This window comes from Callorhinus ursinus, unplaced genomic scaffold (genome assembly GCF_003265705.2).
Source record: "Callorhinus ursinus isolate GAN/ISIS: 27379988/994484 unplaced genomic scaffold, GSC_fseal_2.0 scaffold10, whole genome shotgun sequence".
Lineage (NCBI taxonomy): Eukaryota > Metazoa > Chordata > Mammalia > Carnivora > Otariidae > Callorhinus > Callorhinus ursinus.
In genome coordinates, this window is record NW_027397072.1 from 32,011,476 (window position 1) to 32,026,329 (window position 14,854).

The 14,854-nt window shown below is 39.3% G+C and overlaps 1 protein-coding gene across 3 annotated transcripts; it reads left to right on the forward strand.

Annotated features, from left to right (window-relative positions):
- The first annotated feature begins 99 nt into the window (after positions 1–99).
- LOC112820969 (tetratricopeptide repeat protein 39B-like) lies at positions 100–14,854 on the forward strand. Of its 3 annotated transcripts, none has more exons than XM_025868095.2 (2): positions 100–422; positions 12,904–14,854. In XM_025868095.2, the coding sequence occupies exon 2, from the start codon at positions 13,073–13,075 to the stop codon at positions 14,837–14,839; it is 1,767 nt and encodes a 588-aa protein (XP_025723880.1). In that variant the 5' UTR covers positions 100–422; positions 12,904–13,072; the 3' UTR covers positions 14,840–14,854. The 3 variants fall into 3 exon arrangements, with proteins under 3 accessions (XP_025723880.1, XP_025723881.1, XP_025723879.1); XM_025868096.2 differs by having other exon boundaries at positions 100–401; XM_025868094.2 differs by having other exon boundaries at positions 100–278.

Genomic DNA, 14,854 nt, shown 5'->3' on the forward strand with positions numbered 1-14,854 from the left:
GCGTCATTTCGACGTTCTGCGCGGCACAAAGGAGCTGGGCGGAAACAGTGGAGAAGCGGCGCGGAGGGAACTGAAGAGGCTAAGACGCTAGGCACGGGCGGAGGGATACGTTTCCATGGGAACGCCAGACCGCGCCTGTAAACCTGTGGACTTCCCTGCGGTGTCCCGCCCCCTTCCCTCCCCCTTTTCCTGTACCCTCCTCATTTTCCTCCCCTTCTCCCTCCCCCCTTTCATTTACCCCTATCTAGGGACCCTCAGCTCTAGTAATCTTACTACAGGTACATTAGACCGGCCTTATGAAAGGCTGTAAAATTTAACCGCTGATGTTGCAGCTATCGCCGCCTTTCTGCTGGGGAACCTGGCCTAGACTGATACTCAGTCATCTTTGGGGCGCATCAGAGGTAATCCGGAGCTTGGCCAGGGTGAGAACTCCATGAACCCCGCCATTCTGAGTAGTGGTCACTGCCCCTGGGCCTCAAAAAGAATGACGCCCCCAGGGACTGCACTGACCCTCCGGCCCCTTCAGAACCAATTTTCTCCAACACCATACGAGTTCTTGGGGGACAAAGGAATAGAATTTTGTTTCGTTTTGCGGTTATGAAATTGTGCAAAAACCCTAAATCCTTAAAGCATTCTAGCTAGTGGCAATTATGAAATTATTTGCATTTGAAGCACAGACTTATTTACTTGTGCTTCCTTTCTAGTGCTTTCTGCTTTGTATTGTAGTACCACATCTCATCCACTAATACTCATCCTGAAGACTGGGACTTTAAGTTGTCTTTGAGTAACAGCCTTGCAGCTCAGCCATTCTCTATATAAAATAAATGTAAACCTTTTCTTTAGATAGAATCACTTAGAATTCAGTTTTGATTTTATTTTTTATTTGTAGTAAGTATAGTTGACAATGTTAGTTTTACATGTGCAACCTAGTGTTTCAAAAATTCTTTACATTACTCTATGTTCACCATAAGTGTAGTCACCATCTGTCACCCATTCAACATTATTACAATATTATTGACTATATTTCCTATGCTATACTTTCCAGCTTTGATTTTATACAATCAAATATTTGCCAAACACCAAGTCTACAAATACAGATTTAACTTCTTTTTCACCAGCCATACACACAAAAAAAGACATTACACCATAAATACTTGGAATATATGAGTGGAATTGTTGCAAATGAAAGATGAAATCCTTAGATATTTGTATCTCTATGTTTATCATCTGTAAACGGCACATGATGTATAGGAGAAAGGAAATTTAGTTGGTGAAGTAGGAATCCTCTCTTGACAATGCTACAAATTCACACACATTTTTTTTCAGATTTATCAAATTATGGAATACACCCATTGCAAAAAAATTCTAGCAAGAAAATAGAAGTTCTATAGGATATGTTATATTTGTTCTCAGGTTTTTTTTTTTTTTTAAGATTTTATTTATTTGTCAGAGAGAGAGCACAAGCAGGAGGAGCCACAGGCAGAGGAAGAAGCAGGCTCCCCGCTGAGCAAGAAGCCTGATGCGGGACTTAACCCCAGGACTCTGGGATCATGACTTGAGCTGAATGCAGACATTTAACTGACTGAGCCACCCAGGCATCCCAGTTCTCCTTTCAGTTTTATTGATTTTTGTTTTCCACTTAACTGGGTTCTTCTCAAAGGATTAAATGATAAAGATCTTTTTATATACTTCCTGGAAGACAGAGTATCAGTTCTGTAAAGGCTCACTAATTTGACTTTCTTCTATTATGAATTTATGGGGGCGCTTGAGTGGCTTGGTCTATTAAGCATCCAACTCTTGATTTTGCCTCATGTCATGCTCTCGGAGTTGTGAGATCAAGCCCCACTTCAGGCTCCACACTGGGTGAGAAGCCTGCTTCAGATTCTCTTGCTCCCTCTACCCCTCCGTCCTCCCTCTCAAAAAAAAAAAAAGAATTTGTGAGAAGTGCTGTTGCACAAAGCATAAGTAACTTATTGAAAGATAGTACTTAGTATACTATTAGGCCTCAATAAATGTTTTTTGTCTTTGAATACAAAGTCTGTTGTACTAAAGAGAATTTTGAAGGATGTAATACTGTAAAAAATATTAAAAGAAGCAGTTTTCCAACTTGTAACAAACTGCTTTCAAGCACATTAAAGGAAAAGGGATAAACCCCGACTGGCTTGGCTACCTCTCTAGAGACAGGTGCTTTGATAAGCTAATGACAGGTTTTTATCTCTATTAGAGGAGGGCCAATTCTAGGCTGGTACCATGAAAAAACAACAGTTCCGCATAGTATTTCCATACACTATTCTACTGTACACTCTTTCTCTAAGAACACATAACGAATTCTTTTCACTAAATGTCAGTCCAAATCAGGGAGATATTATTGTACAGTGTACTTTTATTCCCATTGATTCTTTTGAAATCAGTTTCAGCCAATAAATTTCTGCCTATAGCATTGTGAGTTAAATTAAGATCACCTTCCCAGATTCAAGTGGAATATAAAAGCTACTTAATTCAACGAATATTCTAAGATTTCCTAATACGAAATTTTTAAGTAATTCTTGATATATTACTGTTGTTAAATATTGATTATATTATTAGTTTAGGAGAAGGTGGGTTAATTCTTAATCCTTGATAGCAGCTTTCAAAATTTATCTGCATTTCCCAGATTCAGTTTTTCCAGAGAAGCATTAAAGAAAAAGTTCACTCTTTCTCTTATTTTCTTCTCCATTTTAGTTTCACTTTTAAATCATTGTCACTATTTTAGCTTATATGTGAAAACCTTAAAACAAAAACAAATTTAGACCTTTTGCACATGTATCTATTTTTAATGTAAAGAAATAGTCTGTACTTCTAAACACTAGTCTTTTCATATGTATTTATATATCTGCTTTATACATGTATGTACTGTGGGTCAGTCCAAACAGCTATATTCAACTACAATTTGCTTTTCTTTTCTCGACATTTCATAATCCCCAATTCCCTCTAGAATGCTCTTAGAAAATTCTAGGAAGGAAAAATTCTCAGAATCATGTTTATAATTCTTCCATATTGTATAAAGAAATTAACTTTTCATTAGTCAAGTACTGGACTATGATCAGTACTGAAGTGTGAATATGGGGGTGGGGGAGCAACGGTGGCTCATTAAGAATGCCCGTGCCTTCACCAACCTCAAAGGGTGAAACTAGGAAGAGTGAAAATGTGATGCAAGAGTGATCCACTGATACAAATATTACCTAAATGGGTGGTTTAGGAGTATAAAACAATCTAGGAAAAATGAGGGTTTCTGAGGAATGCCTGATTGTATTAAAAAGTGTGGAACTGTAAAACCATCAATCCCCAGTTCAATTATGTTGTTCCTTATCTAAAGAAAGAATATCAGTGAAAGGGACTTGGTCAGCTTGTTGTCTTCACTAGAGAGCTAGACTGGCTTGGATAGAGTTTAGCAGTTCATTCAGCACTATCTTAGGAGAGAACCTATGTTATTAGCCAGCCCTCAGCTGTACTTAAAGATTACTGCTCAAGACCGTTGACTTCCCTTATTTGATGTTTTGATACTGATCTTTTAGTCCCTGGAAATGAATATCCTCTACTGTAAATTAATAAAAACGATTTCTGTTTATGAATTATTTCCTTAAAACAGGTGGTATATACTTTTAGGTAGGTATAGTATAGTATAGTATAGTATAGTATAGTATAGTATAGTATAGTATAATGATTTAGAGCATAAGCTCATGGAGTGTGACAGTTGGGTTTGAAGCTTGGCTCCACTATTTAATAGCTGCCTACCCTTGATCAAGTTGTTAATCTCCTGGTACTTCAGCTTCCTCATCTGCAAAATGGGGTTTGCAAGACTACCCATCTTAGAGAGTTGTTGTTAGGATTAGATGAGGTAAATCAAGCAATTAACATTGCCCAGCGTCTAGCACAACTGAGTATTTAATAAATGTTAGCTGTTAGGAGAATGAAGAGGGACGGGAGTAGCAGTGTTTTGACTAACCTTTGTCAGTTGCTAAAAATTTGATATGACCTAGGTACACTGATAAAAGTGAAGTTTTGTTTCTGCAAAGCTGGGGACTAGACCCTGAAACACAGTAACTAGCCTTATGTGGCCACTCCTAAGACATCTTTGTCTCTTCACTCATTGACTTCTACGTGAAATTGTCACTTTTCTTCTTTGACCCTATCCACACAGACAAAAACAATCTGACACTTATAAAAAGCAACAAGGCAGAAAAAGAAATTTTCTTCATGAAAAGAGAATTTACAGGAATCCCAAAATCAAATGCTAAAACCTTCTTTAAGGTTCTATGGCATTTGCCTACGGAATGGGGAGATACATGTTCATGAACAACGGGGAAGGTGTTGCTTTTTATTACAAAGTCTTTGAAGCTTTTTTTTTTTTTTGAGAGAAAGAGAGAGAGAGGGAGGAGCAGAGGGTGAGGGAGAGAGAGAATCTTAAGCAGGTTCCATGCCCAGCTTGGAGCCCAACTCGGGGCTCGATCTCATGACCCTGAAATCATGACCTGAGCTGAAATTGCATCAGACCCCTAACCAACTGAGCCACCCAGGTGCCCCTTTGAAGCTAATTTCTAAGTATACCTTTTTTAAAAAAGCAAATAGAAAACCTATTCCCAAGCCAATGACAAATGGATACATACACCATGACTCAAAGAGGTAGGTTCAGACTTCGTAAGAAAGGAGCAGTTTGAGGGGTGCCTATGTGGCTCAGTCAACTGAGTGGCTGCATTTGGCTGGGGCCCTGATCCCAGCGTACTGGGATCAAGTCCCAGGTCGGGCTCCCTCTTCAATGGGGAGTCTGCTTCTCCCTCTCCCCCTGCCCAGCTTGTGCTCTCTCTCTCTCTCTCAAATAAATAAAATCTTTTTTAAAAAAATAAAGAAGTGGTTTGAAACACATAGAGAAATGAGGAATTTTATTAAATCAGTTTAACTACCTCATTTTTCAAATGAGACTAAGACTTAGAATTATAACACAGTGAGTGCAGTGGTACCCAAATCTTGCCACGAGGACTATCAGAACTTTGATAAAAATATCTCCAATTCCAGAAAACTAGGAACTATTGCCAACCACTCTTTCTTGGGAAGAACCATCTTTATTCTGTGAATATGTCTTATTTTTTTAAATGTTCCTCCCCCCCTTTTTAAAATTTATTTATTCATTTGAGAGAGACTCAGCACAAGCAGGGGGAGAGGCAGAGGGAGAGGGAGAAGCAGACTCCCCACTGAGCTGGGAGCCCAATATGGGGCTCAATCCCAGGACCTGGAGATCTTGACCTGAGCCAAAGGCAGAGGCTTAACCATCTAAGCCACCCAGACGCCCCCAATGAAAGGATGCTAAGAGTAATTTTTTAAAAAATCTCATGTTTTCTTTTTCTTCCTTTAAGTTTGTTTGTTTATTTTTAGTAATCTCTACACCCAACATGGGGCTCCAACTCACAACCGTGAGATCAAGAGTCAGTATGATCCTCTGACTGAGCCAGCCCAGCACTCCTCTTCATGGTTTTTTGATAGAAAAAAATTTGTGGGGGCACTTGGGTGGCTCAGTCGGTTGGGCGTCTGCCTTCAGCTTGGGTCGTGATCCCGGGACCCTGGGATTGAGCCCCACATTTGGGGGTCCTTGCTCGGCGGGAAGCCTGCTTCTCCCTCTCCCTCTGGCCTATCTCTCCCCCCTTCTTGTGCTCTCTCTCTCTGTCAAATAAATAAATAAATAAAATCTTAAAAAAAAAAGGAAAAAGTTTTTCAGATCTACCTAGTTCCCAAAATCCAAGTCTGGAATCTCTAGCTAAGAACAAAGTATGACAGGGTTCCTGGCTGGCTCAGTCGGTAGAACATGTGACTCTTACCTCAGGGTCTTGACTTCAAGTCCCACCTTGGGCACAGAGCTTACTTTAAAAAAAAAAGAATGACTTCACCCGGTAAAAAATAGAAAAAAAAACAACAAACCCACAGAAACAAACAAGAAAAGAAGAACCACAAAGAAAAAAACATGTCTATCCTTACTAAAAATGCAAATTAAAACAATATGCTGTTTTTGTCAGGAGTGCAGTGAAATTGGCACTTATACACAGTAATGGGAATGTGAAATAATACCACATATTTGAGGGTCAATTTATCAATATGTTGTTTCCTTCTTTAATGAAGCACTTTTATAGCCTATATACACCCCCACGCACAAACTTTAGAATATATAAAATTTAATTCTTCCAAAATATCCTTTAACTTTTCACTAACTCAGATATAACATTTATAATTAGTATATAATTTTTTAATTTTTTTATTTTAACGAGGCTCCATGCCCAACGTGGGGATGGAGTATTCACTGAGTATTTACTATGTGCCATACACTATACTAAGTGTTTTACATATGTTAACTCTTTTTTTCACTTTACAAATAAAAGTAAACTGCTCATTTTTGAACAAACCTCTGCCCCTTTCCTTATGCCATTATCCTTATATTAATATCCTTCATTGTTTCTATGAACAGTCCTATCTATGAAAGTCCTACTTATATTTAAAAGCTTAGCTTAAATGTATCACTTCCTAGAATCAGAGAAATAAAATTATTTGCCCAAGGCCATCCAGCTACCTCTTTGATGAATACAGTCTGAGTTAATGAAAAGAGCAATGACCTGGGACTTAGAAGACTTGAAATTGAATCCTGTCTCTGCAATTTACTACTTGGTTTTAGAAAAACCACTTAATGTTTTAGACATTTGTTGTCTCATTTGTATTCATTCATGTGATATACATTCAAGCATACTTTGAAAAATGATTTAAAGCTAATAATCATAATCCAATTAAAAATTTTGAGTTATTTTGGACCGCAGTGTTGTATGTTCTTCTGTACTTAGCTCAATTATTTCGTTGGGTTATATGGATAAGATTATTAATTTTCCAGGGGCACCTGGTTGGCTCAGTCAGTTAAGCATCTGCCTTCAGCTCAGGTCATGATCTCGGGGTCCTGGGATTGGGCCCTGTGTTGGCCTCTCTACTCAGTGGGGAGTCTGCTTCTTCCCTTTCCCTCTGTGTGCTCTCTCCCTCTCTCTCAAATAAAATCTTTTAAAAAAATTATTATTCATGTGATATTAAATTGGGAATGTAAAAACTTTAATTATAAAAATAATTTACTTTTGCTGCAGAAAATGGAAAATATGAAAAGCAGAATAAAAAAAAAAAACAATAATCCTACATGGTTTAACTTTCCCAGTAAAATACTTGTCTTATTCACTGTTGTAGACCAAGCATCTTAGAACAGTGCCAGGTACAAAGGAGATGTTCAATAAGTAATTGCCAAATGACTTTATTTATTTTTTAAGATTTTATTTACTTATTTGACAAAGAGAGAGAGCACAAGCAGGGGGAGAGGCAGAGGGAGAAGCAGGCTCCCCACTGAGCAGGGAGCCAAACCAGAGCCAAGGGCAGACGCTTAATTTTTGGGGGGCCCCTGGGTGGCTCAGTCAGTTAAGCATCTGCGTTTGGCTCAGGTCATGATCCCAAGGTCCTGGGATTGAGTCCTGTATGGGCTCCTTGCTCAGCAGGGAGTCTGCTTCTCCCTCTATCCTTCCCCACTGCTCATGATCTCTCTCTCTCAAATAAATAAATAAAATCTTAAAAAAAAAAAAAAAAAGAAGAAGAAGTTTGGGGCACCTGACTGGCCCAGTCAGAAAAGCATGTGACTCCTGATCTTGGGGTTGTGAGTTCAAGCCCCACACTGGGTGTAGAGATTAAATAAATTTTTAAAAATTAAATAAAAGTAAATAAATAAACAAATAAATAAGTTAGCTCATGTTGTAATGTTGACTAGGACTATAAGCTCTGCAGTCCAACTACCTGGGTTTGAATCCTGTTCTCCCTACACACACCAACTATAATTTTGGACAAGTAACTTAACTTCACTTGGACTTAGTTTCCCCATACATAAAAGAGAAATGACAATAATATCCACCTCATCCAGTTGTGAGAATTACATGAGATAAGCCCGCAAAACTATCACAGGCTTTTTTTCCCTGATTATAAGTAACATGTTGATTGTGGAAATTATATAATAGCACAAATACCAGGCTGTGAATTTTGTGAGGGCAGGGTCCAAAGCTATCTCATTAACTATGGTATGCCTAGTTCCTAGCATAGTCCTTATCACATAGTAGGTGCTCAGTATTTACTGAATGTTGTTAAATAAAGAATATAAATGTTATCCATAATCCAACCACTCAGATATAACCATTATTAATAATCTGAAATTTATAGTTCCAATTTTTACCTATGCATATATCACTTTGGAAAAAAATTATATGATATAGTTTTGTAAAAACCTTTTCTTTTTACTTAGTATATATGATGGTTAATTTTATGACTCAACGTGACTGGTCCACAGGACCAGACATTTGGCCAAATATTATTCTGGGTGTGTTGGTGAGGGTGTTTGGGTGAGATTAACGTTTGAATCAATAGACTGAGTAAAGCAGATTGCCTCCGCTATTATGGGTGGGCCTCATCCAATCAATTGAAGACCTGAATAGAACAGAACAAAAGGCTGAGCAAGATAGAATTCCTCCTGTATGACTGCCTGAGCCAGGACACCAGTCTCTTCCTGCCTTAGGGCTGTAACTGAAAAATTGGCTCTTCCTGGATTTTGAGCCTGCCGGCTTTCGGGTTAGAATTTATACCATTGGCTCCTGGGTCTTCAGCTTGTCAATTACAGATCTTGAGACTTCTCAGCCTCCAGAATTCCATGAACCAATTCCTTATTTTATATATTATTTTGTATATATCTGGCATTAGTTATGCTTCTCTGGAGAACCCCGACTAATACAGTGTATTACACCATAAACAATTTCCCGTTATTAAATATTCTACAACATTATAATGTTTGCAGTGGTATTCCATTTCATCAGTATCTACTATTGTAAGAAATTTAGATTCTTTTCATTTTTTTGTATTATAAATAATGCTGAAGTATATATACCTTTGATAGATATTTATGTATAACCCTGATTATTTCCTTAGAATAATTCCATAAGTGAAATTACTCGGTCAAAGAGTGTAAAAAAAATGTAAAAGCTGGGGCACCAGGGTAGCTCGGTCAGTTCAGTGACTGATTCTTGATTTCAGGGTTGTGAGATCAAGCCCCATGACAAACCCCACAGGAAAGCCGCCCCCCCACCCAGCCGTCAGGTTTCATGCTTAGCGGGGAGTCAGCTTTGGGATTCTCACCCTCTCCGTCTGCCCCTCCTCCCCCCCTCTAAAATAAATAAATCTTTAAAAAAATGTAAAAGCTTTTAAAACATGTTGCCAAATAGCTCTCCAAAATGGTTGCAGCCACTTGTATACCCACCAACAAGTCCACAAAGGTACTTGGTTTTCTGCACCTTCATTAACACTGGATGAATTTTTTTAATCTGCCAAATTTCATTTTTAAGATAGCTATTTTTTTTAATTTGCATTTTGTTATTTACAGTGAGATTCAACATTACGCTTACTGGCAATTCGTTTATGTCCTTTGTTGACTTTTCTGTTGGGGTGTTTTTTTCTAGCTTAGTGATTCTTAGGATCTCTTACTATATTAAGGACATCAATTCTTTGTAGTATTCACTGTTATATTTTTTTGTCTCATAGTTTTAACAGTTAAATGATTACTTCATCTTGAATTTATCTTAGTATATGTAAATTGAAAACTGTTATAGCCATTCAATAAATGCTAATTTATTTTAATGACTAAGTGCCAGTCATTGTACTTGGTGATGAAGATAGATATAAAAGATGCAGGGGCGCCTGGGTGGCTCAGATGGTTAAGTATCTGCCTTTGGCTCAGGTCATGATCCCAGGGTCCTGGGATCGAGTCCCGCATTGGGCTCCCTGCTCCTTGGGAGCCTGCTTCTCCCTCTGCCTCTCTCTCTCTTTCATGAATAAATAAATAAAATCTTTAAAAAAAAATAAAAGATGCAGGAAGAAGATAGATGTTTAAAAATATATATATAGCAAGTGCTGGCATAGAGGTAAGCACAAGGCATCATGGGAACACATAGGATGTTCACTTATCTTAGACTGAAAGAAGAGATCAAGAGATTCTCACATCTACATCTCTGCCCAAATGTCACCTTACTGGGGTGGGAGGATTTCCCTGACTACCCTACATAAAATACCAAGTACCTCACACCCCATTACTCTTTAAATTCTTATTCTGTCTTAATCTGTCTTATTCTTCTTCATAGTGGTATATCAACTGCTGACATTTTTTTTTTAGATTTTATTTATTTATTTGACAGAGAGAGACACGGTGAGAGAGGGAACACAAGCAGGGGGAGAGGGAGAGGGAGAAGCAGGTTCCCCACAGAGTAGGGAGCCTGATGCGGGGCTTGATCCCAGAACCCTGGGATCACGACCTGAGCCAAAGGCAGACGCTTAACGACTGAGCCACTAGGTGCCCCTCAACTGCTGACACGTTACTTATTCATCTATTTATCATTTTCCTCCCCATCACAACATCCCTCTCCCTGCCAGAATGCCCCTCCCCTAAGAAAACCAAATCCATGGGAGCCAGGTCTTTGTTTTGTTCACTGCTGTATCCCCAGCACCAAGAAGAGTGCTCAGTATATTGAAGGAGCTCAATTCAATCTGTAGTAAATGAATGACAGAAAGGAAGGCTCTTCTCTGTTAGCGCAAGAGGTTTTTCCTCATCTTGTTTAAGGCTTTACCTCCCTGCACCTGTGCTCTGTGCATCCCTCTCTGCCTCTTTTTCCTTGAATATTCCTTTCTGAACCTTCAACTTCTCCCTCTCTCTTTTACTCAAGCCCCTACTTGACTGATCTTCCCAGCTCTGTGTTAGTGTTCCCTAATCCATTCTTACTAGACTGATCTTTTTTTTTTTTTTTTTTTTTTTTAGAGATTATACTTTTAAGTAATCTCTACACCCAGCGTGGGGCTGAAACTTGTAACTCTGAGATCGAGTTGCATGCTCTAGCAATGGAACCAGCCAGGCACCCTGCTAGATTGATCCTTTCAAAAGTAGACAAGCAGACAGGGCGCCTGGGTGGCTCAGTCGTTAAGCATCTGCCTTTGGCCCAGGTCATGGTCCCAGGGTCCTGGGGTCGAGCCCTGCATTGGGCTCCTTGCTTGGCGGGAAGCCTGCTTCTCCCTCTCCCACTCCCCTTGCTTGTGTTCCTCCTCTCGCTGTATCTCTCTCTGTCAAATAAATAAAATCTTAAAAAAAAAAAGGTAGACAAGCAGACAGAGGAAAAGAAGACATTTCAGACAAAGCATTTTAAGCAAAAGAATGGCAGAATGACTCCACTTCTATCACCAAAAGCTATGGGACTCCTACACACAGCAGTCTGCATCCCAAACCCCATTTAAAACAATTCAGCATGCACCTGCTATATGCCAGGCTATGGGGGGATGTGTATAGAATAATATATTGAGTATTTACTATGGATGCCAGGTACTCTCCTGACCCCTTTACATATATTAATTTACCTAATTTTCCCAACCACTCTTTGGTAGAAGTACTGTTATTCCCTATTTGCAGAAACAGAGGCACAGTAAAGCCAAGCAAGTGGAGAAGCCAGATTCAAACCTAACCAGTCTAACTTCACAGTCTGTGCATTTTACCATTTTATACCATTTTACCATATTATAACCTTGTTAAAGAAGAATGTCCAGGGTGATTTGGAGCACAAGAGAGAGGTACTGCATTCAGCAAAGCAGATCTGACAGGGTTTGGTCACTGACGGATATGAGAGGAGGGGGAAAAAAAGAGATCTAGTGTGGATGATGGTACCAATCATCTAAAGAGGGAATGCAAGAGTTGGAGGAGGAGGAGATGGCCTTAGGGGTCAATAAATAACATGCCTTTTCCTGCCTGAGTTCAGAACCAATAGGATATAGATGCAAGAGGCAGAACGACACCAAAACATGACCTTTTTGATTAAGTTGATAGTTACTATGATTTCAGATGTGATGTGCTGCCAAGTGGGCTCACTGATGCTTCAGCCCCTAATTAAACATTTACCCACCTGGTCCCTGGCACAGCTAGAGAGCAGAAAACTGTTCCTGTTTTTTTTTTAAGATTTTATTTATTCATTTGAGACACAGAGATACAGAGAGAAAGCACACGTACGGGGAGAGGCAGAGGGAGAGGGAGAAGCGGGCTTCCTACTTTTTAAAGGATCAATCTAGCAGGGAGCCTGATGTGGGGCTCGATCCCAGGACCCTGGGATCATGACCTGAACCGAAGGCAGATGCTTAAGGACTGAGCCACCCAGGTGCCCCTCTTCCTGGTTTTTGGTTTCAGACTCTGAACAGGCCAATTCAAAAAGGAGGAATTCAGAAGGCACAGAGCAATACTCTTCCAGGTTCTTTTATCAGCTCCCAGCCAGAAGTCAGCCCAGAGTATTCCTCTAGCAGAAAAGTCCCCTTATGGGAACATTAAGAACAAGGACTGGGGGTGGGGGGGATGAGGAGAGGTTGATAAAAGGACACAAATTTTCAGTTATAAGATGAATAAGGTCTGAGGATCTAATATATAACATGGTGACTATAGCTGATAATACTGTATTGTATAATTGAAATTTGCTGGAGTAGAAAAATGTTCTTATCCCCCCCAAACCAACATGTTATAGATTTTAAATATCTTAAAGTTTTGTCAATTTTATCTCAATGAAGCTGGGGGGAGGGGTGAAGAATAGGGAGTGTGTCAACTATACTCAAACAAAAAAAATTTTTTTAAAGGGAATAAGCCTTGCCCCATCAACATTTCTGAAAATGTATGTTATTGATGAAAGAATTTTTGGTTTTACATCATATGTTTTCTATGTACTACAAATGATTTGAACTTCTCAGAAATACCTCTTAGGCAAATAAAATTCTCTTTCTCTCCCCCTCCCTCTTTGTCTGGTATAGATGAGGATCTCCTAATGCTGTACCCACACTATTAGTTTGTCTGCCTTCATTGTAACAGTGACACCTCAGGCTGCAGAAGTGAGCCTAGTCGGGAGAGCAGGACCTACCCTTATTGCCGCTACGCCTCTTCCCTTCAGATACCGCCTGTCTCTAAAGTAGGAGAGCAAATATGTCATTTACTGTAAGTAGAAGAGAAAATGATAAGGGGAGTAACTTTACATCAGTCACTCTAAGTAAGGCAGAAAGTGAAGAGGACAAGTTTGAAGACGCCTATGAAGTTATCCCTATGGCATCAACAATGAATCTAACATCTTCCCTGGAAGAATGCACAACTGGATCATATTTATTTCTAAATAACAGATTCTCAGAGGCCATAGATCTCATTCATCCGTGGTCAAAAAACAGCATATACCATGCTCTAATTTATAATATCCTTATGGTTGTCAAGGCCATCTTGACTTTTGATCCCCTGGATCTACAGATTGGAATGACTGCCACAAAGGAGGCTTTGAAAACCTGTAACAGTTTCCGAAGAAAATCTAGGATGACAAGTTTTTCTCATCTAGTGAGTAAACAGGGAATAAAGGCTATCAAAGAAGAGGAACTGCATGCGGAAGTCTGCTATGCTGAGTGTTTGATTCTGAAATCCACCATCACATTTATACAGGATGACAGTATGTTTGGTTTTCTTAAAAGCGCAATCAACATCGGGTTAAGTTATCAAATATACAAAGACTGTCAACAAGTATTAACACAGATACCTCATAACCACAGCAAAACCTACCGACACCTAGTTGGAGGAGTGAAATTTGGACTTGGAGCATTCAATCTGATATTATCGCTTTTGCCACCAAAGACCCTTAAACTACTCAATATTGCTGGATATTCCGGTAATAAAGAGGTGGGCCTGACTTTGCTTTATGAGAGTGCATCTGAATCCCATATAAATAATATCTTAAGTGTTTTGACTCTCCTCTTTTATTACAGTTATATCTATATAGCTGTTGGTGTTGAAAAGGGTCACAATTCTGCTGCAGAGGACCTCTTCCTAATATACCTCCAGAAATTTCCAAACTGTGTCATACTTAAATTTTTTCATGCGCGTCTTAGTATGCTGAAAGGAAATTTTGAAAATGCACAGTTAGTATTAGAGGAGTGCATTTTGATTCAAAACGAATGGAAGCAGATTCATCACCTCTGTTACTGGGAACTCATGTGGTGCCACATTTTTATGCGGAATTGGAAGCGAGCTTACCGCTATGCCGATCTACTGTATCATAACAGCAGGTGGTCCAAGGCAATATACATGTACAGTAAAACTATGCTACTCGCCCTGCTTCCTTCTGATTCTGTCAAATCAGGGAGCGAGGACATAAACTCTCTCTTCTTAAAAGTGGATAGCCTGAGAATCAAAATCTTGGGAACTTCTGTGCCAATAGAAAAGTTTGTTGCTGAGAAGGGTCAGCGCTATGGCACGACCACGGGCTGGTTCACAGCACAGCCCATTCTGGAATTCATTTATGCCTGTAGTGGTTTCCGAGTCATGAGCAAAAAACTAGACCTTATTTCAAGCTGGCTCTCGATAATTAATAGAGGACAAGACCTTTTACGAGAAAATCCAAATAAGGAGTATGGCACAGATGACATCAGTTTGTTAAATTTACTGAAAGGTCTATGCCTGAAACACTTAGGCAGATATTCGACAGCTGAGCATTACTTTAATCGTGTCATTCAAAAGGAGAAATTGTTAAAATATGACCACTACTTGGTGCCGTATACTTACTATGAACTAGGAATTCTTCACTATCTAAAAGGAGATTATGACAGTGCAACAAAAAACCTAGACAGCATAAAAAACTACAAGGACTATTCCATGGAAGCCCGATTACAGTTTAGGGCTCACGTAGCTCTTGAACAAATAGCTAAAGAAAAGTGATGGTTTTGACACAAA